This window comes from Bombus huntii, unplaced genomic scaffold, assembly GCF_024542735.1.
Source record: "Bombus huntii isolate Logan2020A unplaced genomic scaffold, iyBomHunt1.1 ctg00000060.1, whole genome shotgun sequence".
Taxonomy (NCBI): domain Eukaryota; kingdom Metazoa; phylum Arthropoda; class Insecta; order Hymenoptera; family Apidae; genus Bombus; species Bombus huntii.
In genome coordinates this window covers 943,390-968,812 of record NW_026099321.1, presented here as the reverse complement: position 1 = coordinate 968,812, position 25,423 = coordinate 943,390, and the positions used below count along the sequence as shown (strand labels likewise).

General features: G+C 37.8%; 3 protein-coding genes across 3 annotated transcripts in view; all 3 read right to left on the bottom strand.

Annotated features, from left to right (window-relative positions):
* The window catches only part of LOC126875922 (uncharacterized), a 258,532-nt gene that overhangs the window by 38,568 nt on the left and 194,541 nt on the right, over window positions 1-25,423 (bottom strand). The gene's annotated exons all lie outside the window — the stretch shown is intronic.
* The window catches only part of LOC126875919 (uncharacterized), an 87,918-nt gene that overhangs the window by 48,726 nt on the left and 13,769 nt on the right, over window positions 1-25,423 (bottom strand). The gene's annotated exons all lie outside the window — the stretch shown is intronic.
* LOC126875940 (uncharacterized) lies at window positions 8,670-10,903 on the bottom strand. Its single transcript, XM_050638866.1, has 3 exons — window positions 10,585-10,903; window positions 9,698-10,043; window positions 8,670-9,613 (listed from the first exon to the last, which is right to left on the bottom strand). Exons 1-3 carry the CDS (start codon window positions 10,588-10,590, stop codon window positions 9,444-9,446), a joined length of 522 nt encoding a protein of 173 aa, XP_050494823.1. The 5' UTR covers window positions 10,591-10,903; the 3' UTR covers window positions 8,670-9,443.

The following is a 25,423-nucleotide window of genomic DNA, read 5'->3' as shown; positions in this document are numbered from 1 at the left end:
AAACAATGCTTCGTTGTGTGCCCTTTCCCGAGGCAGTTGAGGCATAGTGATGCTCTTTTGACCTCCCGAATGCGTTCGCGAAGGGATTTGGTTTTGAAGGTGTCACATCTCCAAATGGGGTGTGGTCCTTGACAGGTGGGGCATGTTGGAGTAACCTGTGTCGCCGTAAGTGCATGCCCTCGTGATGCACGTTGACGGACCGGAGTAGTCTGTTCCGGTGATTCTCTTGTTTGTCTGACCGTGGTGATCGGTCTGGAGCTTCGTGCTAATCTCTCTAGGAAGTTTAATAAATGAATGTACGGAGGTACCTCGTTATTGGGCAGCGTCATTTCCCATTGCTTTTGGATACTTAGTGGTATTTTCGAGAGGATGAGGCTGTTGAGCATAGCACTGGTATCGGGGTAGGACTCTCCTAATTTGTTCAATGCATATATGTGTTGTTTAAATGTGTGGACTAAGCGCCTTAATTCCGTTGGAGACTCCTTGGTTATCCTTGGATAATCAATTATTGCCATGCAGTGACTGAAAGCTGTGTATCGTGGACATTCGAAACTTTCCTTGAGAACGGCTATAGCCTGACTGTAGTTTACATTACTAAGGGGTAACGCGTTTAAGCAATCGGCTGCTTCTCCTTGCAGGGCGGACTGCAGGTAATGGAATTTCTGTATGTCAGTGAGACTGGGATTTTTATCGATTGTGGAGGAAAAGGTATCATAAAACGTGTTCCATTTTTCTAAGCTTCCGTCAAAAGTAGGGAGCCGAAGATCTGGTAATTTAATGGATATCGGATTTAAACTTGTGGATGATGCACAGGTTGGAGGGTTTATGGATGTCGACGGCGAAGCTGTTTGCGCGTTCCTCAGAAGATTTTGTAGCCTTGTGTCTACCGCGACGTACTGATCCCTTATTTCGAAGCCGCGCGCTTGTTCCTCCTCGTCCAATACTTCTAATTCGAGTTGAATCGCTTCGAATTGACTCGCAACTTCGGTCAGTTGTTTCTCGTAATTCTTTAATAAGGAATTTTGCTGACTCTCGGATTGCTCGTACTCGTCGAGTCGGTTCGATAAATATGTGAATCGGCCGCTACAATAGCCTCGTCTCCGACGCAGGGAGATTAGTTGGTCTTCGCTCGTCATCGTTGCCGAGGATAGGAGATGGTCGAAATAAGGAACGAGCTTACCTTATTGTCGTGCGGCGTGAGGTCGCGTGTATGTTAAGTTGTGAAATTCGTTGCGTTGATGGTTGTCCAGCTGCGACGGAAGGCTGCGTGGTTGCGTTCCCTTGCCAATGGGATGTGCTTCTTCGAAGATGACGCGCCTGACGTCACTGGTTTCGCTGTAGTGGATGCTCCTGCTTCCGCTGCTGGTTTTGATAAAGTCACGTGGCACTGTGTGGTCACTGGTAAGTGCACTCTTCACTGGCACGTAATCCGGCTCGAAGGACCAAAATGTTTCGATCATTCGCGGAGAGACGCGATCGCGAGATATCACGTCAACGAGAGTTGTAAGTTCTCGTTACGATTAAACAATCGACGCCACGAACTGATCGATTCCCTTATTTCGATTATGATAATAAGGGTAGTTCAATAAAATTTCACAGAATTAACACAACTAAATTAATGTTTATTGCAACAACTTATTAACTAGAAAGATATAAATGGAACAACAAAAAGAAATGTGACTACGTAATGCGCGATATAAGATATGTGTTGACTGTTTGGTTTCTCGAAACGTTCTGATTTTTTCTGGAAGGCGACCCCCACTACCTTCGGATCACGCCACATTCTTTTACGCCAGATAAAATAACGGCCACGAATCGACGTTTCTGGAGGTCGCCCTGCTTAATGAACCATGCGCTTGCCACTACAATGTTTGTTTTGCCGGGCAGCCGCGACGATCCGTCTGCGACATTATAGTGCCGCGACCGACAGTTAAGAATATAATCTATGGCAAGCCGCATGGCGTAACAGTATGATTATTTAAAAAATGAAATGAGATTAAGCCAAAAGAAATACATAGAATCATTAGCAAACAAATATAAATTACATAATAGCAAATTGTACTGTACACCTATGGAGACCAACTTAAAAATTGAAAAAGCTGAGATAAATAGAGAGGACATTGGATACAAGAATTTAATTGGCGCATTGCTGTATATTAGTGTAAATACCAGACCCGATATAAGTTATAGTGTGAATTATCTGAGTAGATTTCAAGATTGTTGTAACGAGACACATTTTAAATATGCCTTGCGAATATTGAAATATTTGTACCGGACTAGAGATTTAGGGCTACATTATAAAAGAAATGAAAAGTGCGAAACGATAGATTGTTATGTGGACGCTGATTGGGCAGGAGATCATATAGATAGGAAATCGACTTCTGGGTGTGTAATTAGATTGTATGGAAATGTAATTGGATGGAAGTCTAAAAAACAAAGGTGTGTGACAAAAGCCTCGACGTATGCAGAATATGTTGCTCTATCGGAAGCGGTGAGCGAAGTAATGACTATCAGAGAACTAATGAAAATCTTCGATGTAAATGTAGACGATAACCCTGTAAAAATCTATGAGGATAACTCTGGAGTAATGAGTATAACAAAATTCGGAACTTTTACAAAAAATTCTAAACACATCGAAGTTCATTACCACTACGTTCACGAGTACGTAAAGGAAAATAAGATAAACATAATAAAAGTAAGTACAGAAGAAAACACTGCGGGTATTTTTACGAAGACACTGTGTAGAGAGAAATTTGAAAGGTTTAGGTCATGGATGAATGTAAAATAAGAGAAATGTAAATAAAGCGATAAATGTTAAATATGTTGTTAATTCGACAAGTATGTAAATAAAATTAAGTGTACAGTATAAATGTAAGGAGGCGTGTTACGGAAGTGATACATTTACACTGTACATGAGAGTGTGTGTGTAAGGGTTAGAGGGCGTCAAGGTCTTAGTGGAGACAAAAGACTGTTGCCAGATGTTAGAAGAATCTAGGATAGTCGGTTGGCGACAAGCGTGCGTGCAAGACGTTCTTCAGAGTGTAATATAGATGTATAACTGTAGTGTGTGAAATATGGTCAATAATTTGTATTCCCAAATCCTCGAATTTCCTTAACAAAACCGGCCCTGCATACACGCAATTGCTTCGAAAAATACCACACCGTGCAAGTATATGAAAGGAGTCATAAACGTAGCAAAAGTAAGTATCTTTTCCTGGATTTTGACAAAAAAATTCTGTTATATTCAAACAAAGTCCTAGTTTTTATTACGCAAATGTTTTTTCGCATAGAATTAACACAAATGAATAAACGGATAACAGAAGAATTAAACAAAGTGGAACTAGTACAGTGCATAAAAGTACTATTGAAACCAAGCGAATGAAAAGATCGAATTCCGTACCCGGATTACCTATAGAAATCATATCTATAGAAATCATCTAAAGCACAAAAGATAAAAACAAGAAAAAGGATAGTAACACGGGGAACCAATCATCCTACAAAGAATTAGTACATTAAAATAAAAGATCAAACGCAACGGTGAAAAATTACTAGCGTTGCTGGAAAAGAAAAAGAAGAGCAGAATAACAGAGGAACAAAGAGAGTGAATACGAAATTAGAAAAGCTTTCCACAACTTCATAAGAAACTACTGGAAATGTAGAATGGAAAACATATCCAAATAAAAACCCAAAGAACTTTCACCATCGATTAACTGCGTCTTCCGCCCAAAAAACCACAACATAAGTGATATACTCTGACACAACCAGAACGGATACAAATAGGAACTCATGAAAGCCGACATGTACCGTCACACAATTCGACGAAGACAATAAGATAATCATTATCGATAACCATGAGATACTAAACATACTAACATAGAGAAATAACATTTATTGTCTGGATGGTTATAAAGTATAAGGAGAAAGCTTAGGATATTGGCAAAGACGACTGAATTCCAACTGAAATATTCAGCATATACCGAATGGGAAAAACGGTCAGAGTCTACTTGGGGGTACGTGACTGCTGGGCCGCATGGGCACGCTCCGCGTTACATAGACGAAACCTTGAGTATCTCCAAATAAAGGGCCTAAAAAGGCTAATTTGGGAAGTCATAAACTAATCGTCTATACTAAGAGCACGCATTGAAACAGTCCACACACAAAATAGCCACATAAGAATATATCAAGTAACCAGCATAATCGCACAAACAACGAACAAACTGACGCAACGCATACTAAGTTGACAATCCAGATTTAATTCTATCTGACATTTCCACAAATTAAAATAAGTTAGATCTAACCTTCAAAAATGAACAATAAAAAAAATTATCGAATTTGGTAACATTGATTTAAAAGAACCTACCTACTATATTTACGCACCTTTCACACATCTACTCCTGCAGCATAATATTTAACAATTGCTTAAATGCCAACTATTTCTCCATTCTGGAAAACAAGAAAGGCAGTAGCATTAAAAAAAGAAGGAAAAGCAACAGTGATTCTGTCAGCTATACCGATGAATTCGACTCTTACTCAACATTTATAAAGTATCCGAATCTATGATAAATAATACTATATACATTGAAAATAACCTAATTCCGGGCACCCAATTTGGCTTCAAATTTAAACATTCAACGATACATGCAATTACAAAATTCATCATATATCTCTTGGGCAAGAGACGAGAGTGATTGCGTCGAAGCGGTGTTCATAGATTTAGAGAGGGCATTCAACACATTCTGGCTGGATTTCTTTCCTTAAGCTCGAAAAAGACAGCTTCCACACCACGTAATAAAAATAATTTGGAAATCACAAATTAATATAAGCGAATTCAAAACAATTCTATTCGGGCCGTACATTTCCAAAATATCAGATGCAAAAAGCAATTCCGCCTACACGATATCTACGATACAATAGCAACATATCCATTCCTCACAAAAAAGTCGTTTGCTATTTAGATATACATTCGGATTTCAAATCGAACAAACACACGAATCTACTGCAAACAACTAAATAATAAAGTAAAAATATTCTGCTGCAAACTTCTAATAAAGCTGATCCTGATGTACGGTTGCCCGATTTGATTTAAACAGAAAAGCCAAATTGGTTCAAATGTAAGTGTCTGAGATCATGCTCAATACATATTTAACCATTATATACCATTTATAGGTTTTAGATATTTTTTGTATAGTAATATCGAATAACAAAACTAGTTACTTCAGCAAACGCTCATACCACACTGAGTACACTCGTTCTCGCACTCTTCTCCTGAAGAAAGGAAAAACAATATTGTAGAAAAGTACCACTTTTGTAGCGACTTAAATTCAATCATTAACTGAAATGTTAAAAATGTAAATCCGACACAAAATATTGTATGGCTACGTCATACCGTCGCGTAACGGTACTTTTGCCAAAACCACATTCCAACTGAAATTCTTTCTTTATTAAGAATATATACGTGTAATATGTATTTTCTCGGGCAATAAATGTTATATATATGTCGGGTTCACATTATGACTAGGGTTAGGGGCGTGAAACGAATCTTCATTTGGATTAGACATTATTGTTATGCAATATTTACTACTGCAAATAGGATTATTACAGCATTTGACAAGTAACCGTGGTAATTAGATACTCGAGAAGCCAATGACAATGATCCTAGGTTCAATAACGAATCCGCGGTCAACGGGATAACAAAATGCCCTTTTTTTTCAAAGTCCAAGTTCTACTCAACTTGCTTGTCTACGGTACAAGTATTACTAAACTAACTATTTGTTAAAAAGTAGAATATTCACCGAGCGTAAAGACGCTATGTAACTCGCTGATGTGACCTCACGAGAGAATAACTTTCCGTCGTGATGATGCTGCAGAGGAAATCTATGATGGGGTGTGTCACAGAACATGAGATCATCGGATTCGCGGAGAGATGCCTTCGTCCGGAAAGTGAGGGAAAGTGACGTTGAGAGAAAGTTGCTAGCAGGAAACGTCGTTCGTGAGAAACATAGATTTCCCCTATCTTTTCGTAGTTGGGACAAAGACTGTTTGTCTGTTTGAAGGACCTTAGTTAACTAAATCTTGAGATTTATAACGGGTCCTCAGGCTAGCTGAACATGTACTGTGGAGATGAAGAGGGTCTGCATGTCGTGATCCACGAACAGCAACTGTTGGAATGTTTACTGTCGAGTGCCACTACAACTATTTTTTTTTTTTTGTTGAGGTTATTTGATGTATAAACAGAGAAAGTCGTGGATAAATTGTAAGGTAGATAATATATTTTCATACAGAAGTGTAATTATAAGTAAGAATACAATTTGAACTGGTCCAAATCCGCACGCTAGCAGTGTTACCCTATAACTGAAAACTCCGAAGCCAACGTCGCCTGTCTACTGTTTATGGTCTGCCTTCGTCGCTGTCTTTTGTCTATACGCTCTCGATGGTTTCAGTGCTTGAGAAAACTAAAAAGACCAGATGTAGAGTTTTCTTAGAAGTAATGACCACTTCAACACTTTTTGACGAGAGCTACACTATTACTCCATACCTTTGTTAGACAAAACGTTGATTCCTTGACCGCGGCTACGTTCGGCGACTGGTTGTCGCCTCGAGCCGAAGCTCATTGTCACATATCTCGAGCAAATACAATCGGATTGAATGCCGATAATTGCTTAATTACGGCTATGGTAGAATCTAGGTTACAGTGTTAAGGGATTTTCCCAAAGTTCCAAAGGGAAGGTTCCGGTGTCCTTTCATCTCCGACATATAGAAATATAAATAACACTCGTTCTCGTCCATTTACGGAAGTCAAGCAGCGCTATGGATAGTACTTAGATAGTTTACACTAAATAATAGTCATAATTTAGAACATGTTACGTAACAAACAATTTTACGTAACAGCCAGAACAGTTTAAACAAAGTATCTAAAATCAAAGACCACCCATAACAAGAAGCCGTGAACTCCCCTATTTTATTTAATTTATCGCGATGTAAATTGTAGCGCAAATAGCGATAAAAATAATGAAGCAATAACATTCGCTAATGACCTACTAATATGCGCGAGAGACAATAAAGCTTTAAAATCCAAAAGCCATCTACAACAAATATTGGACATAATGTATGGCTATTTATGGACAGTAGAAATTAATATAAATAAGTAAAAGACAATTTTATTCTAGCTGTACATCTCCGAAATATCAGGGACAAAATACGATGTACGCAGCTATGTCAAGAAATTTCGCTTATACGACAGCAACAATAACAACCAACCATTGTTTCCTGCAATGGAAACACGAATTGAAGCCTAAATTGAAAAACACGATTTCAAACTACTTGCCCAGGCTGTTGTTTTAGAATCATCTCGTTATCAGTCCAACAATTGCAGAACAATCACTGAGTAGACGTAAATGAAATTGATAAATAACGAATTCTTTGCAATAATAATACTTAATGAACAAAATGGAGACATTTTGCAAATGGGTCCAGTCAATGGACTACCCTTAAAAGATGCAAAAGGTTTCATCTCGATAGCTCGATCCAATCCAGAATAACTGATGAATTTGTATACATAAAAATTGGATTTTTGTAAAAAAAAAAATAGTTTACAAAAAAGAAATGGAAAAATATTTTATATTTGAATCAACGGAAAATTATGTCTTACAAGGAGCAAAAAGTGTCATTCATAAGTGTCAACATAACAAAAAGATAAATATACATGTCGAATTGAGACATTTTCCACCTTTTCCAATGTCGATGTCATGAAATGTAAACCTTTTTTCGCATTTCTAGCAACAACTTCTAAGTCAGTACTGTGTACTAAAATAGCACCTAATATATTTGATAATATAATTGATTAGTTTCAATTCCATTCTTTTTAAACAAAAAATGCTATTGGTTATTTCCAATTACTGAGTAAATCGCTCGTCATGAAAAACTGCGCACTACTTGTTTTTCTGCAAAATTCGAAATCCTCAAAACCTTCAATAATTTGTTCATTTCAGTGGAAACTAAAATATCTCTTTATTGGTATTTTTTCGTATAGAAAAACACAATTCCCGTCAAAATCATTCTTTAGCTAGTTTAATTCTTAACGGATCAAATAAATTTCGACATGTACCTAACCAAGTATTAATTACACCGAACCAATGAATGATTATGCCAGAAATTAAAATATTAAACTCGCGAGTATCACGAATTTCTATTCAGAGAAGGTGAAACGTAACATGGCGTTAGAAAAACACTATTCGTCTGCCAGGAAGAGATAACTGCATCGGTATAAATATTAAACTGAAACCACAGACTCTACGCGCGTTTGCCTTTTTCAGGCATACATCACTAATGTTCCCTGAAGATAAATTCTCGTCTACGCTTTCTAATGCTTTACGCTTCACTCACTCTCTCGTTGTCATTACTTGAATACAAACAGAGAATAGTATTCTTCCCTAATCTTCCAAAAGAACAAAAATGATTTTTAATAGCGATACGTTACAATTTATAATCGTACGTCTATTACAACCTGTTGTTTTTATTTTAAAACAAACAGAAATACATACCTTATCCAAACATCAACGATATTTTATCAATAAGTGACGGTTATTATATCAACTGAAATTTTGTGGTATATTTACTTAACACGCAAAATAACAAGTCATCTGGTGGCACCAATTGATATCTACTTTCATTTTATGCATTTCATAGTAAAATATCATTCGCATTTATATATTAACCCAAATATAATATAATCTTAAACCTAAATTTACTAATTGTGGATATTTATTGACAGATAGTAATTTAAAAATTCATATCCATACTCATTCCTATTTTGCACATTTTTTTGTTTTGAGAGGAGAGGAGAATGCAGTTACGCATAACTAGGTACGTTAGCGCGCGCCTGGATTATGCGGGACTTGGCAAGATGATAGCACCTCTGCCCACCAAAAAACCCCTCCTCTGTCTCTCTCCTCTATCGGTACAAGAACCAACCCTGGAACCACCTCTCGGCATTACTTCAGGGTTGGTCTTCTTACTGAGTGTACCTCTCATCTTATTATGATCTTCTTCTAATTAATCCTCTCCTTCTTCTCTCCATGTTCCTCTCCTTATCTTGTCTATCTGATTGAGCTATCATTTTCTTTCGGCAAAGCCCTTGGAATCTAGCCCAGTTCTCCTCGCTATTGACGACCACGTCGATTACGTTATTGGTTGCCAGTATTTCGCCTACGTAATTATCCAACAATGTACTTCCATTGTCCCATCTGGGGCAATTGAACAACGCATGCTCTGCATCTTCACCTTCGACATCACAATCCCAGCATCTTGGGTGTGTCTCTTTCCTAATCGTTCTCTATTAAAAATGCAGGCGTCGTCAATCAGCTTTCTGGTCCAATTATCCTCTCTGCAATAGAGCTACTCTTCCCTTCATCTTTTATTCGATCACTATCGACATCTTCGGAATGTTATTGTTTTTCCGTATTGCTAGGGCCTTGACACATATCGGTGTGGCATAAAGCACCACCGACTCCCGCACTCCGTAATAGTTTCCTAACTGAGTCGGTGGGCCCATTGACGTTCGGCAACGATGTCCTAATCGCTCCTATTAGAGTATCAACCATGACACACACCTTTCCTAGATGTAATGAGAATTTTCTATTATTGTCCTATTGCACCCCAAGATACCTAACCTTCTATTTAGTCATCAACAGGTACTTGCCCATATTGACGTCCTTGACCTTGTGATACGATTTCCGGTAAGTAGAATCACCTCCGTCTTGTCTTGAGCTAATTTCAATCCAGTTTCGGTACACCACCGATTCTTCCGCTACTTCAATATCGGGCCTACCACCAATCGTGGGACTCCTCTGAATTTTCCTACTAGGCTTAAAGGGATCACCTTCCTCGTCCCCCCTAGTCCTCGGTGCAACCGATATGGTGACGTTGTCACTTATTCTGATGTCCGACACTATCCTTGGGTTTTCAATACTAACCGCCAACCTCTTGCTGTTCGCCTTTGCCCCAGTCGCTGTTACTGTACAAGGGGGTGCCTGGGGTTCCATCTCCTAGCCAAAACCGTTCGAATGTATCCAATCATAACCGAAAGAACTCGCCAAGTCGTCAACAAAAAGCCAGTATAATAGAAATAAAACATATATAACGAATAAATAAATAAATAAGTATCTAGGAGCAAAACATAGTAATATCCTCATAATTAAATATTATCTTAGAAATTTCTACACAGCTACAATAAACTAAATCTATCAAGCTAAATTTATATAACGCTAAAATAAACTAAATATATCAAGCTAACGCCTGCGCTTCAATAAGAGGCCTGATGATACATATGCAGATCACCGCATGTATAAAAAGATAATATAGTAATAAATAAATAAACAACCAGCTAACTACATAAATAAATGAATAATAACTAAATAACTAAATAATAAATAAACCAACGTAACTAATAATAAATATTAATAATAAATAAGTAAATAAATAAATAATATCAAAACAAATAATAAATAAATAATCAACCAATAGTTAAAGAAATAAATAAATAAACGAGTAAAGTAAATAAATAATATATATAAGAAACGCATATACCTGCATTCCCCAACCCACACGACGCCGCGTAACTCAAATAAAGCCTCCACGTACGCAGCACCCTTCATACTCATTTATTCTTATTTATTCACCAAGGAAGTTTGGCTCGAGTGGCGAAATAAATAAAATAAATAAAATAAACGATATATAACTAGAACTCTGGTCGACCCGACTTTATTTCTTCATAATAGGAACTTAAGTCGAGCCGGCCGTACATACCCTAGTGTGCTGCCCGTAAGGTGGCGACGCCACACATCGACGCGACAAACCACCTCGCCTGCGCATCGTTCGGCACCACGCGTACGTCCTGCCACTACCAATACAATAATGGCGTCAAATCTATCCACGTGCGCGTCTCGATATTAAAGAAAATCGCGTATTTCTTGTATCTCACGTTGTCGCGCAATGCGAGTGCTACATCGCATCCAGTAATACTCAATAACAATTCTTACCCGCTAGTATATACTCTACGGCGAATACAATCCTCTCCACGCCACGCAGGTGCTCGCCGAGCCCCTGTTTGCCAGCAGGAGCCCGAGACCCGCTGCCCAATTGGTAAGCGTCCGTCTCCGAGAGTTGGTCCTGGGATTTCCCCATTGCATCGAGTGGGCATTGAAGTCCCAGAGGACGAGTACCTTGCGGGGGAGGCATCTTCCGACGCACTCGCCGACCCGTTCCAGGAAGTCCCTGTACGCAGCCAGGTCGATGTTGGGGGAGTCGTATACCGCTACCACCATTACTCCACTCCCGTATGGTCTGGAAGAGCAGATCTTGCGCCCTTCTCGACCTACAGAGATTGCATTGGAGGAGGCGCTTGAACTACTCGGTCACCTCTATGGCCTCCTCCCGACCATCTGCCGCTGCTGCTTTGGCGGTTCTCCCTGGTGTCCTTTCCGCAGCTGCTGGCTCGCGGATTGGTCTCCTCCTCTTGACTTTCGGGAGGGGGGGGCACATTCCGCACCGCCCATCCTGTGATTGGCGGGCGTCCCGAGCGACTCGCACAGGGAGCACTTGGGAGCAGAGGCGGGACAGCCTCTGGCGCGGTGTCCGCTTCCGCCGCACCTGTAACACAGGTGCCCTCGATCCTCGCTGGACACGCATGTTGCGCGTACGTGCCCCACCTCCAGGCACCTGAAGCACTGCAGGGGCCGCTTCGGGATGGCTCGAATCCTCGCGGTTGACCAGCCCAGGGCTATTTTCCCTGCCTGGGATACTTTCCGGGCTCCTGCCACCGGGCACTTGATCCAGGCAGACCCTAGGCCACCTCTGCCGCCGTTCTCACCGACCTGAACCTCCGCGCAGCCGCATCCTGCCGCCGAGGCCAGTGTTTTCCGCAGCTCCTCCTTCTTGACCGAGATGTCTATCCCGGTCTCTCGAAGCTCCGCCATCCAGGTAGGCGTGGCGACTCTCGCCGCAGTTGGGTCTAGCGCCTCGGCCAGACGCGTCGCCAGCAGCGTCGCCTTTTCCCTGTCCCTGTCTCCAGGGACTCTGATGATGATGGCGCCCGTCATCGCCTTCTTCATCCCCACCTGCTCCACGCCGAGCTCCGAGAGCGGGACCTTCGCTCCGGCTGCCTCGAGGACGTCGGCGTACGACATCCTTGCTCCCTCGTTCAGCGTCAGAGTCACCGCGGATGTTCGCGGTGCGCGAGGGAGCGTGACCGCCTTGGGTGCCTGCGACGGTCCTCTGCTTCTTGCGGCGGCGCTCGCTTTCGCCGCGCCTGTCGTCCTGGGCTGGGATTGCTGCTGGCGTACCCTCGTCGGCGGTGCCACGTTCGCCCCTTTCCTCGCTGTCTCTCCTCCAACGGCGACGGCTGTCTTCCTCTAATTTTTGTTCTTCCGTCTCTTCTTCCTCGCCTCTACCACTCTCCACTCCCCACCCTCCTGCTCCCTCGGGAGTGTAACGTCAATTCACATCAGAGACCAGGCCACACACCACAGACAGGATGGCACCCAGATGTCTGCATATGCTTGGCGCGCATCCTCAATAGTCTTAAGTGCCCACCAGGGGCCTTGGCATTTTCATAGTTAAGGTCCTTCGGACCAAGCGAGTATTTCTTGTCTTAGATTTCCCTTTACGTTTTTTGTCTACCACGTGTTAGCTTAGAAAGTTGGTTTTCTCCACATCTGGTATGTTCCGTTGGCAACTTTCTCGCGAGGGCGGCTAAAACCCTTCCTGGTCCACCAACCTTTTTATTATCCAATCGGAGACGGTGTCTACTACCCTCACTTCCTTAACCAAAATTGTCATCAACAAATCCGATAGTCCCGTGTCCTTAGACACACCCACCCCTAGCTTTCCTCAGACACAGTATCGTCAGTAAAACTTCACTTATTCTGTATCCTTAGAATAGTCAACATATCTATATCGGTCTCTACCCTTATAAGTCGCGTACTTAATGTATTGTTGTAACTAAGTCTTACATAACGTGGTTGGAGTGAATTGTGATTTATGCTAATTCAGTGCGTGTTACATTGTGATTGGTGAATTCACAATAAAGGTTGATTAAAACAAAGTTAATTGTTGTGTTACGACTCAACTATATTTTATTTTCACCAACCAATCCTAAAAATTACGTGACACGTTCGTGGACGAATGTATTCGTTGACCGTTCGTATCGTCGGACGATAGTTGGTCGCATTTGTTCAGTCGTTTCGTAATCTCGATTTAATCGTCGAAGACAAGTCGAAATTTTCTCATCGCTTGTTCTTTGCGCATTGAGTCATTACTCTTCCTCGTAAATTTGTTACTCAGGGTAAATTAATAAAGTTGAAAAGCGCGGTATCATCGATATCGGACACGTATTGTTATTTCCTTAAATTGTGTCAATAGTATCAGCAAATAAGTATCTTCTTACTTAATGTATATGACTTTTGAAACATTGAAAGATTATTATTACTCGTCTACTTCAATATTGATTAAGACATTTCCTTAATTGTGGTTAAACTCATGAAACATTTCCTACTTGTGTGAGAGACTTTAAATTGATTCGAAGTATTTTACAGGAAACTGATGAAACTAATGAGTTAGATATTTATATAATTAAAACTCATTTGTATTTTTTAATTTTTTTACCATGTACCATGATTTTTGGTACACTCCAGTTTGAAAATACTTGTTTTTAATGTATATAAATAGAAGTACGAACTTCCTGATAAGTTGAATTCGCGAATCCTTACCACCTATTTACTGCAAGAATTCGAATGGCTTCGAGGACTAAGAAAGCTAACACTAGTGATGTAGAGTTTTCCTAGAAATGAGAATAACTTCAACATGAATAAAAAAGAAAAATGAACGGATTATAGGTTGGGCTAGAGTAGCAGCCGGCCGAAACTAAATTTTCAAGCAATCTATTGACGTATGAAATGTTGCACTGTCTTATCCGTATGTTCGTCACATACATAGTAATAATTAAAATCAGTAGACATACATCTAACCCATTAATCTAATTCAATCTACGGATTTGACCCATTTATTTTTTTTTTTTTATTTATATTAAAGATGACTAGCACCAATGAGTTAAATTTAGGTAAAAAATACAGTCACTTGTGTGCCAGAATTATAGAAAGAGTAGAAGGGTTGTATCTGTACATCGAATAAACAAGAAATAAAGCGGATATCCAGGAATAACTCATCAGCTATGGAATCCAAAAAACTAATTTTAACTTAAAAAAATGTTGCCTCTCTGCTTGTTTGTCTGTTCGTACTCGCATCACGTAAAAACTACTGAACAAATTTCGATCGGGGTTTCTCCGTTATATAGCGTAGTGTCTTGGAAAGAAAATTGGATATGTTTCATCTCGACCCGTTTTGTAGAAGCTGAGAAACAGCCTTGCATTTGAATTGTATCCGCTCCAATGTTTGATCATCGAGCAACGATGGTTATTGTTTATGTCATGTTTGTTCTGAAATCGAACCTTCTTCTAATTTAATATTTCTTACTGCGGAAAATAATTTAACTTTTAGTACAAAGAATATGTAGCTATTTCATTCATAGAAACTCATCTGCTTAAAAATTGTTCCGTATATTAGTTGTGCGTACCGAATATTTTACATACGCTAAAAAGCTAAAAGTTAATTGTTAAATCAAATAAATTAAATTTGATCGAAGTTTTCTCAGGACGTTAACATATTTCGATAACATATTTGAAGTTCATTGAAATCGGTAAAGTGCGCTATTCTTTTCGAATAAAAATGCCAATAATATCGACTACGATTCACTAGCCGTTGTATTATAGAACACGGTTACAGCGTAAATCAAGAGCATTTCAAACTTTTCCTCGTTACTCTAACTCATGATGCTACGTGTTATTCTTCGTGCATTGTCCACGTGCACGTTATGCAGAAGATAACACGGAAATATTAATATCTTGTGTACTCTCTGAATGGGGTAGAGGTATCAATAATAAATGTTTACAAACATTCCACGAGGTACAACGACCGTACAGTAACACGAGAAAATTTACGAAGATGTAACATTAAAAGGAATAGCGCATATCTTTCAGTTTGAGCACAGTTGCTGTTCGCGTAAATGTTTTCATTTTCCTGTTATTATGTAGTCATACACGCAAAAGTTGAAAATACGGCGGAAAATCTACTTTAATAAAAGATAGAAAATATCAAACATCGTTAGTTTGCAGGTTCTTAGAAATAACATCATTTATGACAAGCACTAGAAGAAATTCTGATAAATCCACTAATAATGAAAATATTTCGTATAGCAATTATAAAACGTAGATAAGAAGTTAGTAGATAGGGGCGTTAAGATTAGGTGAGGAACACTTGCGTTTCTTTCAATGGATTTGTACAATTTATTGTTAATTTATTATTAAATACTACAAAAAATAAAAATATAATATTATTGTATTAAACGGTGCAGTTCATTATTCGTTATGGGAATATTTTATACACATTAAAAACTTATTGGTTCAGATGGAGTAACAGATTAAAAATAGCACGAATGCACCTAGTTATCCCAGTTTTTTGAAATAATATGGTCGTTTCTCCTCGACGAAATGATGGGTAAGAGTAATGAAATGAATCGAATCACGTGCCACTCGTAATTTCGATTCGAACCATATCTATATACAAACGTTTCGTTTATCGTGTCCGCGTTTAATATCTTCGTTACTTCTGCAGATACAGAAAAATGTACGAGTCAAAAGTTATTTGGATTAATACATATTATTGTGATTCGTGTTCTACCCTCAGAGCCATTTTTTTTCCGAATTTTCAAGGTCATCGACGATTTTCCAATAGCAGTAACATATTTTTATCATCGTACTATTGTAGCTAATAAAACATGGATTTCAGACATGTCATTGAAATAACCTAAAGTAAAAAATTCATGATAATTTGTAACGACATGAGAAATTAAGCATTTCCCACTCTTTCGCCCAAAATTATTGTCATTTTGCAAGCAATGCCCACTACTTTCGAGATTTTAATAAATTGTGTTCTTAAGTTCGTTTGATGACGCTTCATTTATAAAGATTATAAACAGCATACGAATCGAAACACACGCACAGTCGACTCAAGATATTAATCAAGATAATCGGTCGAAAGTTCTGCCATCTTATCTGTCTTGCTAACATCGACATGTGCAGTCGACCAACTTTGCGGTGACCTTCGTCCAGCGGGTCTATGGCGACGTATTCCCCTTGTGCGGAGGTAAAGAAGATAGTCTCAGGGTGGGCAGTGGTTTGACAACAGGGCGGTCCCGCCAGCTCAAAGATCCTTCGGGATATGACTTTATAATACTTTTCTAGCAAGCAAATGAACAGTGATCGATGTCTGACAAGACGAATCTTTACCAGGTGTCTGCTTCGCTGTATCATAAAGACACCGCGTTGCATTCTTTGACAGTTTTAGTAGCTGAAAATACCCATATCGACGAAGATTACAAATTACGAATTAAAAGAAAGATTAAAAATTCAAATATGCAAATTATCTGGTTTGTATGAAGATGCTTGTGCGTATTTTTACGTACGTAATATACAATGATGATTGTTACTGGGTAATTACTGTTTCATTGTTGGCAGTTAATAACAAAGTAATAGGATTCTTAGAGAGAATGATTCATCGAAACTATTCGTTTGTACTAATTATTCCATGGAAATCAATTGGTTCCAATTGATTAGCACGATCAGTTGCAACGATTCAGCTACCTAAGCGGTAAATGGGTCTATTTGCGACATATCACAATACATCAAACGTGTTTGGGGATACATTAATTCAGCGACTATGAAAATAGCTGTGTGATTGACCCGTGTAATATGGTTAATTCGCATGACGATATGGACCGTATGAAAATTCAAACGCGCACCGTCAATGGGGTTTAATGGGCCAAAACCGGAAAATAGCGATGTCATTGCATGCCAAAGTGCGCTTACTGCGGCGATTATGTCAATACTGGTATTGTATCATATGCTGCATGGTATATATTTATCAAATAGGGCAATTTTTTTAAAAGACCGACTTTATCGGAACTGTAGTCTCATTTTTCACCCGTATAACGTTAAACAAAAGTTATAAGTCAAAGATTAAGAAATTGCTGGATAATTTGATAATTGAGAAACAATCGATGACTGGTACGAAATATTAGTATAGAAATGCACATATGTATATATATTTCTACATGATACGAAAGAAAAATTGTTTGACAATGATCGAAACTATGCAACAAACTCTTTTTATTTAAGTATCCGTTTTGGAAGAAAACTAAATTTTCAAATAGTACAATGTACGAAGCGAAATATAATTCCATGTATAAATACACGCAAAAATCAGGCCTTCGAGTGTAGTTACGTTATAGTAATGAGAGACAATTTTATTGTAATATTTCTATATTATTTTGTGAAACCGAATTAGATACTTGACAGAAACTGATTTTATCTAAGGCATTTGATGGATCATTCGTTAATCAAAATATTATATTTTCATTTCCACGAAATTATTATCAAGGATTATTTATAGATGTCTATCATAGATTCTTCCAATGAAATACAATTCACAACAAATTACGTCACGCGCGTGACAATTGGCCGCAAATCAAGCAGATATTAACCTATCGTTATAATCTACTATTAGATTGGAAACTACTTCATATTCTGGTAAACATTTGTATACAGGGTGTTCATTTGAAAATGTCCAATTATCTCGAGAACTACGCATTTAAAAAAAATTTTTTTGAAATAAAAACAATGCAACTTGTCTCTCACTTTTCAGCCCATTTCAAGGTAATTTGTAAGGTAGGAAACCACACTTTTTTCTCATTCTTCGGGAAAAAAGAAAAAGTTTTATAAGAAGGACCTTTATCGGACTTTGTCTTAAAATGATATTTGTTCAACTTTTATCTGTACAACTTTTTTTATACACAAAACATCGGAATAAATGTGTTTAGAATGTCCTCACTTTTCCTAAAATTACCAAGATTTTGAAAACATTTTATAATGCTTCGTTATTTGTGTATTTAAAAGGTCTCGTGAAAAAGTCGAATTGTTAGTGATTGTACACTTTAATCTCTTCCGCTGCTTTGGAAATAACAAAAACTGAAATAAATGTTTATCTGAACAAATACCCTTTTAAGATGAAGTGCGATAAAGAAATGTTTTCTATACGAGTTTTTTCTCTTCTCTCGCAGAGTAAGAGGCTGTAAAGGAAAAATATGATCTCCATTTTAAAAGACCAAGTTGACCCTTGAATGACTTTAAAAAGGCTAAAAAATTAATAACGAGCAGCACGGTTGCTCTGCGTGGTTTTCGAGATAGTTGGACGTAAATTTTCCAAATGAACATCCTGTGTAAAATCCGGCGCATATGCATAGTACAACGTTCAGCGTCTATAGAAATTGATATATTCGATTCAAGAAATCCTCTATCACTTTTTTTAGATAGCCGGTAGTAATTTTGAATATTACGATGCAGTAGCAAACCTATGTAGAATATCAGTAGTAAAATATTTTACTTGTACTAGAACTTTTCGAATATTAAATTTTCTTTCGAGTTGGTATAACATTATTAGATATTCTAAAATATCAATACGCATTTTTAACAATTTTACGATTATTTCAACTATTGTATGAAATTTTGTTATTCATATAACGATCTATAGACAGAACGTTAATAGCTAGTTATATTTTTTGACGAATTATTAAAATTTGCTACTAGTTGAAAAATATGCTACGTTTGTTTCTAAATGCGAGAATACGATATGCACAATGGTCTTGTAAGATTAAATCGTTTCTTTAAGCGATTTATGAGAATTTGGGAAAGATGCGATCGAAGAAGGTATACACGTATATGTACTTCAAATGCAATGTACTTAATGGACAAATAGCGAAACACTGTTTCATGGGTTTACCGTGAAAGCATTTTCGAAAGCCCCATTACGAGAACCGTAGCTTGAGTTCTCTCAAGAGCACCATTAATGGACCATAGTGTATCTTCATTTCATTTAGGCTAGGTTTCCAGCAAAGCTACTATTCACAATGTATTTATTTGCAACATCTGCTTTACTTTTTTTTTTAAATTTATAACAATTCTCTTAAACTATCCATCACGAAAGCATCCATCTTGAGCTATATTTACGTTGTTTCGTGTAGATTTTAATATAAAGCACAAATGATAACAAAGATTTTATAATGTATTTCCATATATTATTTTTGAAGTTTCATGGAATCATAATGATTAATAATTATTTAATCGTGTTGAAACTATCGCAGTGAATCTTATTATAAGTATATGTATATATGTATATTGCAGTAAGTAGCTCGCACGGCAGGGACATTAAACAGTTTACCCAATGACCAGGGTAAGAGTAGTCTCGTCACCCTGTACAATTTTCGATATTATACTGCACGATACTGGCTCGAGGAAAAATCTTCTCCCTCGCGAGTTCGTGCGACTACTTCAAAATAGCGCATTTTCTAATATTAACCTCAAGGCGAAGGGCTGCAATCTTATTTTTACTGATGTCGTCTGCATACTAGAGCGTTTAAGTGTACGCAGTTTTTTAAGGCTTTTGTGTTTTAAAAGATCCCCAAAAATTCTTGGATAGTCTTCCAAGTTTCTAGAATGTCGTCCGGTAGCTTTTAGTTGCGACACGTCGTCATAATTTTTTAAGTAAATCTAAATGTTTGGGAAAATTACTTAAAATTACTGGTTTTGAAAATGACCCTGTATGCAGATGGGTCTTAAAATATTTATCTTACAAATACCTACAAATTGTAGAACCTACAAATATAGAAGATATTTAAAAAAGCATTACTAGACGACAAGTATCGATCAACCTGTATAAACGTGGATCGAAAGTTCAATTACTTTGAAGCGACCCTGTATGTCAGAAACAAATGATTACGGTATAACATCTGCACCTTGATATTAGTTTTTATACTATGCATTATACATATACATGTGAAACCTTTCTACACAGTCCAAAATTCTTTCTCAAATTACATTAAATTTATTAAGCAATTTTTCACGCGGTAATCGTATTAACTTTGCAGAGAGCATACTGGCGGGTGCTATTCTACATATGTAATTCACTTTACTCTTATGAGTGATATCCAGTGAATCCAAGCTACTAGTTAAATAATCTAAAAGCAATTAAACAAATTATTCCTTAGCGTTATTTTCCAAATTCAATTAAATTACCATAACGTGGTGTCATTCTGATTATTTTATTTTCGGTTAACATTTTCGGTTTCTGTGTATGAAATATTTTTAAATTACTGAAATTCACACGGACCATTTAATAAGAAAAACTTATTTCGTTAATTGTATAGAAAAGAGGACACTTTGTCACTCGAATTAAATTTAGTTTCCATTTTCGCTTTGTTCTGGTAGATAGGTGGCCACATTTTTATATAGCGATCGATCTAAACTTGGCTCAGTAATGTTAATCATCTTTACATACATTCACGGGCGTACGTAGTGTCCGGATATATGGCCGCCAATCGGGGGCGTGCTTGGTCCTATATCCGGAAATGCGACTTTCCGAGAATTGGCCCACGTTATCCGACTGCTGTTCACTGTGCCGTGGGTGCATCAAGGGCAAGAGCGACAAGTAGGCAGTGCGAGAGAGACAGAATAGATAGAATGTAATAAGATACTGTAGAATTAGGTCGTTTCTTATTCTCAATCACTTATTACATATGTGTGTAGCTCAATTAAAAATTGTGGGTCAAATATAGTCATGTTTGGTATCATTTTGATCGTTTGAACCTCGATAAACCGACTAAGGCCATCTCGTCACGATATTATAAAAAGTGGAACGTATTTTATTTTTCTTAAGTATTTTCTCATTATATATTCAAATTCGAGACTATGTGTTCTATATGAGTACGAAACTACTGTACCACCAAACATATTCTGTGTATAACTCAAAAACTAAGGCCATTCGTGCATTTTTTGTTTTATTTACAGATTGTTAAAAATGGTTTCAGGTTGGATTATATCCTCCCTTAAAGTTTTTAAAGCACTACCGCCGGTTTCCCAATGTAGCGCAATCGTAACACAAATTGTATCGAAGCTTTTTGCGAATAACTTACGTGCTAAGACCGAGTGGCGGTGTAGGAAAAAATCGTTCACACTGTTGACAATATATTTCAAGATCGTCAAATTCTGCTCTTTTCTGCATAATCACAACACTAAACAAATTCAGCATGTGGCATGGTTAGATTTACATTTAGCTCCATTGTTTGGTTCAGCTAGTTTTAAAGTGGAATTAAAAGTACTCGTAGTTGTTTGCTACTCTTTTCTCGCGATATTTTGTTTATTTAAATAGCTCGTTTCTATATAAAGTACATGCTAGCTTATCGGAAACTCCTTTATACGAACTAGTTTTTGTTTACCGTCGATAGCTGGGTTTCTATTATCCAAATTACGTTCACTTAACTTAATTATTTTCAGTTATACGAATGTATATTCTGAAATTATACAGAAATTTTAGAGAATCTGCGTCGAAATTATTGCTTCACCTTAATTATCCTGTGTTAATTTCTATCATAGAGTCTCATAGCAGTAGCTAGTGGGGAGTAGCCTCTATTATCTAAACACATGGGTTGTCGCAAATATTTTGTCTTCTACGAACTTCTACGCTATTGAAGTTTGGAAAAATTGGAGATACCGATCACGCTGTATTAAACTAAATAATAATGGAAGAAAGGAATTTCAGTTTGTAGATTTTTAATTAATCTACTGCTTTACTCATCAAATATAGGATATTATTACAGCACATACAGCATTACAGCAATTTGACATTGTGAATTTTGGCCCGCATACTATGGTCGCGTTTTTCAATTATGAAAATGTTTAAAATAATTGACTCTTTTGGATCAAGCCTTTTTATCGTCATAGGCACTCATAATTTTTTCGTTATTTAACATTATTCGTACTGTTTCTTAGTTGTTATAGTTAATTTCAGCACGTTAATTTTTAACGCGTCAAGGTGTAAGAAAGTTGATCTACGCTACAAATACTTGAAGCAAAATAAAATATGAGCATTAGGTAGCAAAGTTTCCAAACGTTCAGACTAAAAGAATAAGGATAGATCTAATTGATATTCATGACATTCTTATAACATTTAATCGCGAAATTAATTATACGTGATCACGTCTCGAACAGAGCATACTTTCGAAGAAACTGTAGGCCATTCCGTATGTAGTTTTACCGTATGGCCGTTCTGCTGGGCAGAACCATCGATTGCAGTTTCTCCAAAAGTGCCATTAGTGGGTTAGAAAGTGCTGCAGAGCTGTGTGGAAGAAGGTTGCTTCAGGGCCATTGCGATTTTGAAAACTTGGACGATTGCAATAACAATTCAAGGAAGCTACGGTATTATACCGAATAGTCTACTTCTGAAAGTAGTAGCAATGGCTTTTCGCCGAGCGGAAATTCGGACGGGCTTCATGAAGTAAATCAGGAATTTACACTGGCCAAGAATAATGGATAATACACGAGTAACTGAGAGGCGAAGTCGTTTGATAAATGGCTTTTTCATGAGTAAACAAGATAGCGGTTGGGAAATAAACCTTCGTGTAAAACATAAGACAATTATAAAATGGAAATTGCCGTAAATACATTCCTACGTAAGAAGAGCTTTCTACAGTCAAGAACAGAAATTGCATGTCATTGATTTAGTGGCAATAATTGGCTTATACATTTATTAACCGTCTGCAAACGAAATGAACACGTCGAAATAAAGTTTTAATACTTCGCGGTTTATGACTATACATCACACAATAATTGTACATTAAAGTTGGTAATTAGCGCGAATATCATCGAAATACGATTAATGTTAAAAGATTCAATATGCAATATCGATTAAAAGAATTTTCTGTTTCCTGCATATGTCTTTCTCCACGGCCAGCAATCGATCATTTTCCTGGCATGATATTATTAACTTTCTATTAGATAACGTTCACACTTGATAAATTTTTGTTCAAATAATTATTTAGAGAGTCATTTGTTATTTAAGAGTTGAAATGAAAAACCAAAGTAAATTGTTTGTTATTTGGCAAGTATAAACACACTACTTAATATAGTGAAATTAATTGTTATTTATAAATAGAATTCTATTTTTTATTATTAGCGCAGCCAGAATAAAATACTATTATTTCATTTCGATAATTATTTGTTTACTGTAACAGTGTGTACATAAATATTTCATTTGCCGATTTTCATGCAGTTGTAAGAAATTTCAAAGTGCAAAATTGTACACAATGCACGTGATACGAAAAAATATATAGAATGGGCAATATATAATACTTTTTATAATACATTTAAAATTTTTTAAATTGCGCTCTCAAAAATATGCAGTTGCATAAAGATCGGCAGTCTACTTATGACACACGCGCATGTCAGGCAATAGCCGTATCGTATAGTATATACATATATATATATATGTCGGAGATGAAAGGAAAGCCGAAGCCTTTCCTTGGAAATTTTGGGAACACCCTCTAGTACATTGGCCTAGATTTTATTATAGTTGTAATTGCTTAAGATTTGTAATAAGCGAGATTGGGTTCGAGGTGACAATCGGTCGCTGAACGTAGCCACGGTCACGGGATGGATGTTTTATCTAACGGAGGTCTGGAGTGGTTCTATGTGTTTTCCGAGAAATGTGGTTGTGGCGGCATGCGGCCTCGAGAGCGGGCCGAGCCACGTGTGATGTTGCCTCGGAGGTGCCGATGCAATGGGACATACATTGTATTAGTAATCAAAACTCCAGGCAGAAACTGCCTAGCAACGGCGTTTGGAACTTTCTCGATGCTTCCAACGAGTGTGCCTAGCAACGGCGTTTGGAACCTTCTCGATGCTTCCAAACGGGTATAGAAAACAAAATGCAATCGTACAGGGAGAAAAATCTCCACGAGGCTGGCATTCTTGCGATTGCCTTGGAGAGTGATACATCGAGCATTTTCGACGATCGCATTTGCGTCTAAGTTAGTTTCGCTTAGTAAGGAGTTATCCCGGTGACCGTGGATTCGTTTGAACTCAAACATTGCTAATAGTATTATTTAATTTAATTATTCGTAGATCGTATTATTCATTAGGCTTAGTGTTTGTTAGACTTATTATTAGTTGTACTTATTATTTGTTAAGCTTAGTGATAGACCTGTATATACGTGTAAATAAAATCTCGGCTTTGTGAAACGATGGCTAGTCCACATGAAGAGTCGTCGCGCGCCCAAAATTCGAATCGTGATCCGACATATATATATATATATGTGTGTGTGTGTGTGTGTGTGTGTGTGTGTGTGTGTGTGTGTGTGTGTGTGTGTGTGTGTGTGTGTGTGTGTGTGTGCGTGTTTTCAATTTTTTCAAAAGATGGACTCACGCCACTTGCAAAATAAACGGTCCATACGTATCATAACGCGGTTCGGATCATCTACCGAGTATCCGCCAACGAAATTTAATTTCTCAATTTGCATTACTTTCCGACAGCTATTCTCACGAGCGGGTCAAGAGAATCTTATGGCTACTATGCTTCTTCTAAGCGATATGAAATTTGGTTTTTCTTGAAACTCGTCAGTTGTCGTGCATGTAGATGTCGAAGCGATTATATTATATTTTGAATGGCGTTTCGTTATTTGTCCATTCAAACAATGATGGAAAGCTTGATAGAATTGAAAAACGGGGAAGATGATGGTATTTCTCAAGAGGAGTGTAATATGTCATTTCTTGTATGCAATCGATGCGCCAGCTGGCATTTGGCGTTTCATACGTCGTATATGAGCGAAAGCACTGGTTATGAATACATCAGCGAATGTTTTGTAATGACGCACAATGCTCATACATGTATAAGAATGAAAGAGCTTTTGAGCGCACGTTGTGTAAGAGAGTGTCGCTAACGCAGTGCGAAAGAGCTCGTTCCCTTTATCCTTTAGTCTTTTTCCCCTTGCCGTTTAATGCGTTTTAAGCGTTTACATTCTCGCTTCTGGCCGACCTGCCGCGTCACACTGCTACGCTTTACTTAAATACGTGCTTTCCACCATGCAGACGCGCCTTTATTAGAATCAAATCATTGGTAATAGGATAGCGCTGTGAATCAACGCAAACACTTTATGCTCCTTGTTACGTTGCTTCATTTTTCTAGAACGTATTATAAAACTGGACTTGTTGAAGGTCAGAGAATTTGCATAATATCAATGTTTGAAAGCTGCTCCGAAAACAAAAAGTTCACAAATTTCTACGCTGTGCAAATAAATTTACAATTCTAATTACATTAACACATTCGCTGTCGACGGTTCTGACGCGAGAACCTCAGCTGGTGCCGTCTACGATTTCCATAAGTCCATGGCTGATTGCCGCGAGGTTCTGCTATTAAAACGAGAGTGAAT

Bases quoted from the DNA above. Each gene is read 5' to 3' on its own strand.
- LOC126875940 (XM_050638866.1), bottom strand. The intron at 9,614-9,697 runs GCAAGTACCTGT...CATTACATCTAG, and splicing joins GGTCAAGGACGTCAATATGG to GAAAGGTGTGTGTCATGGTT.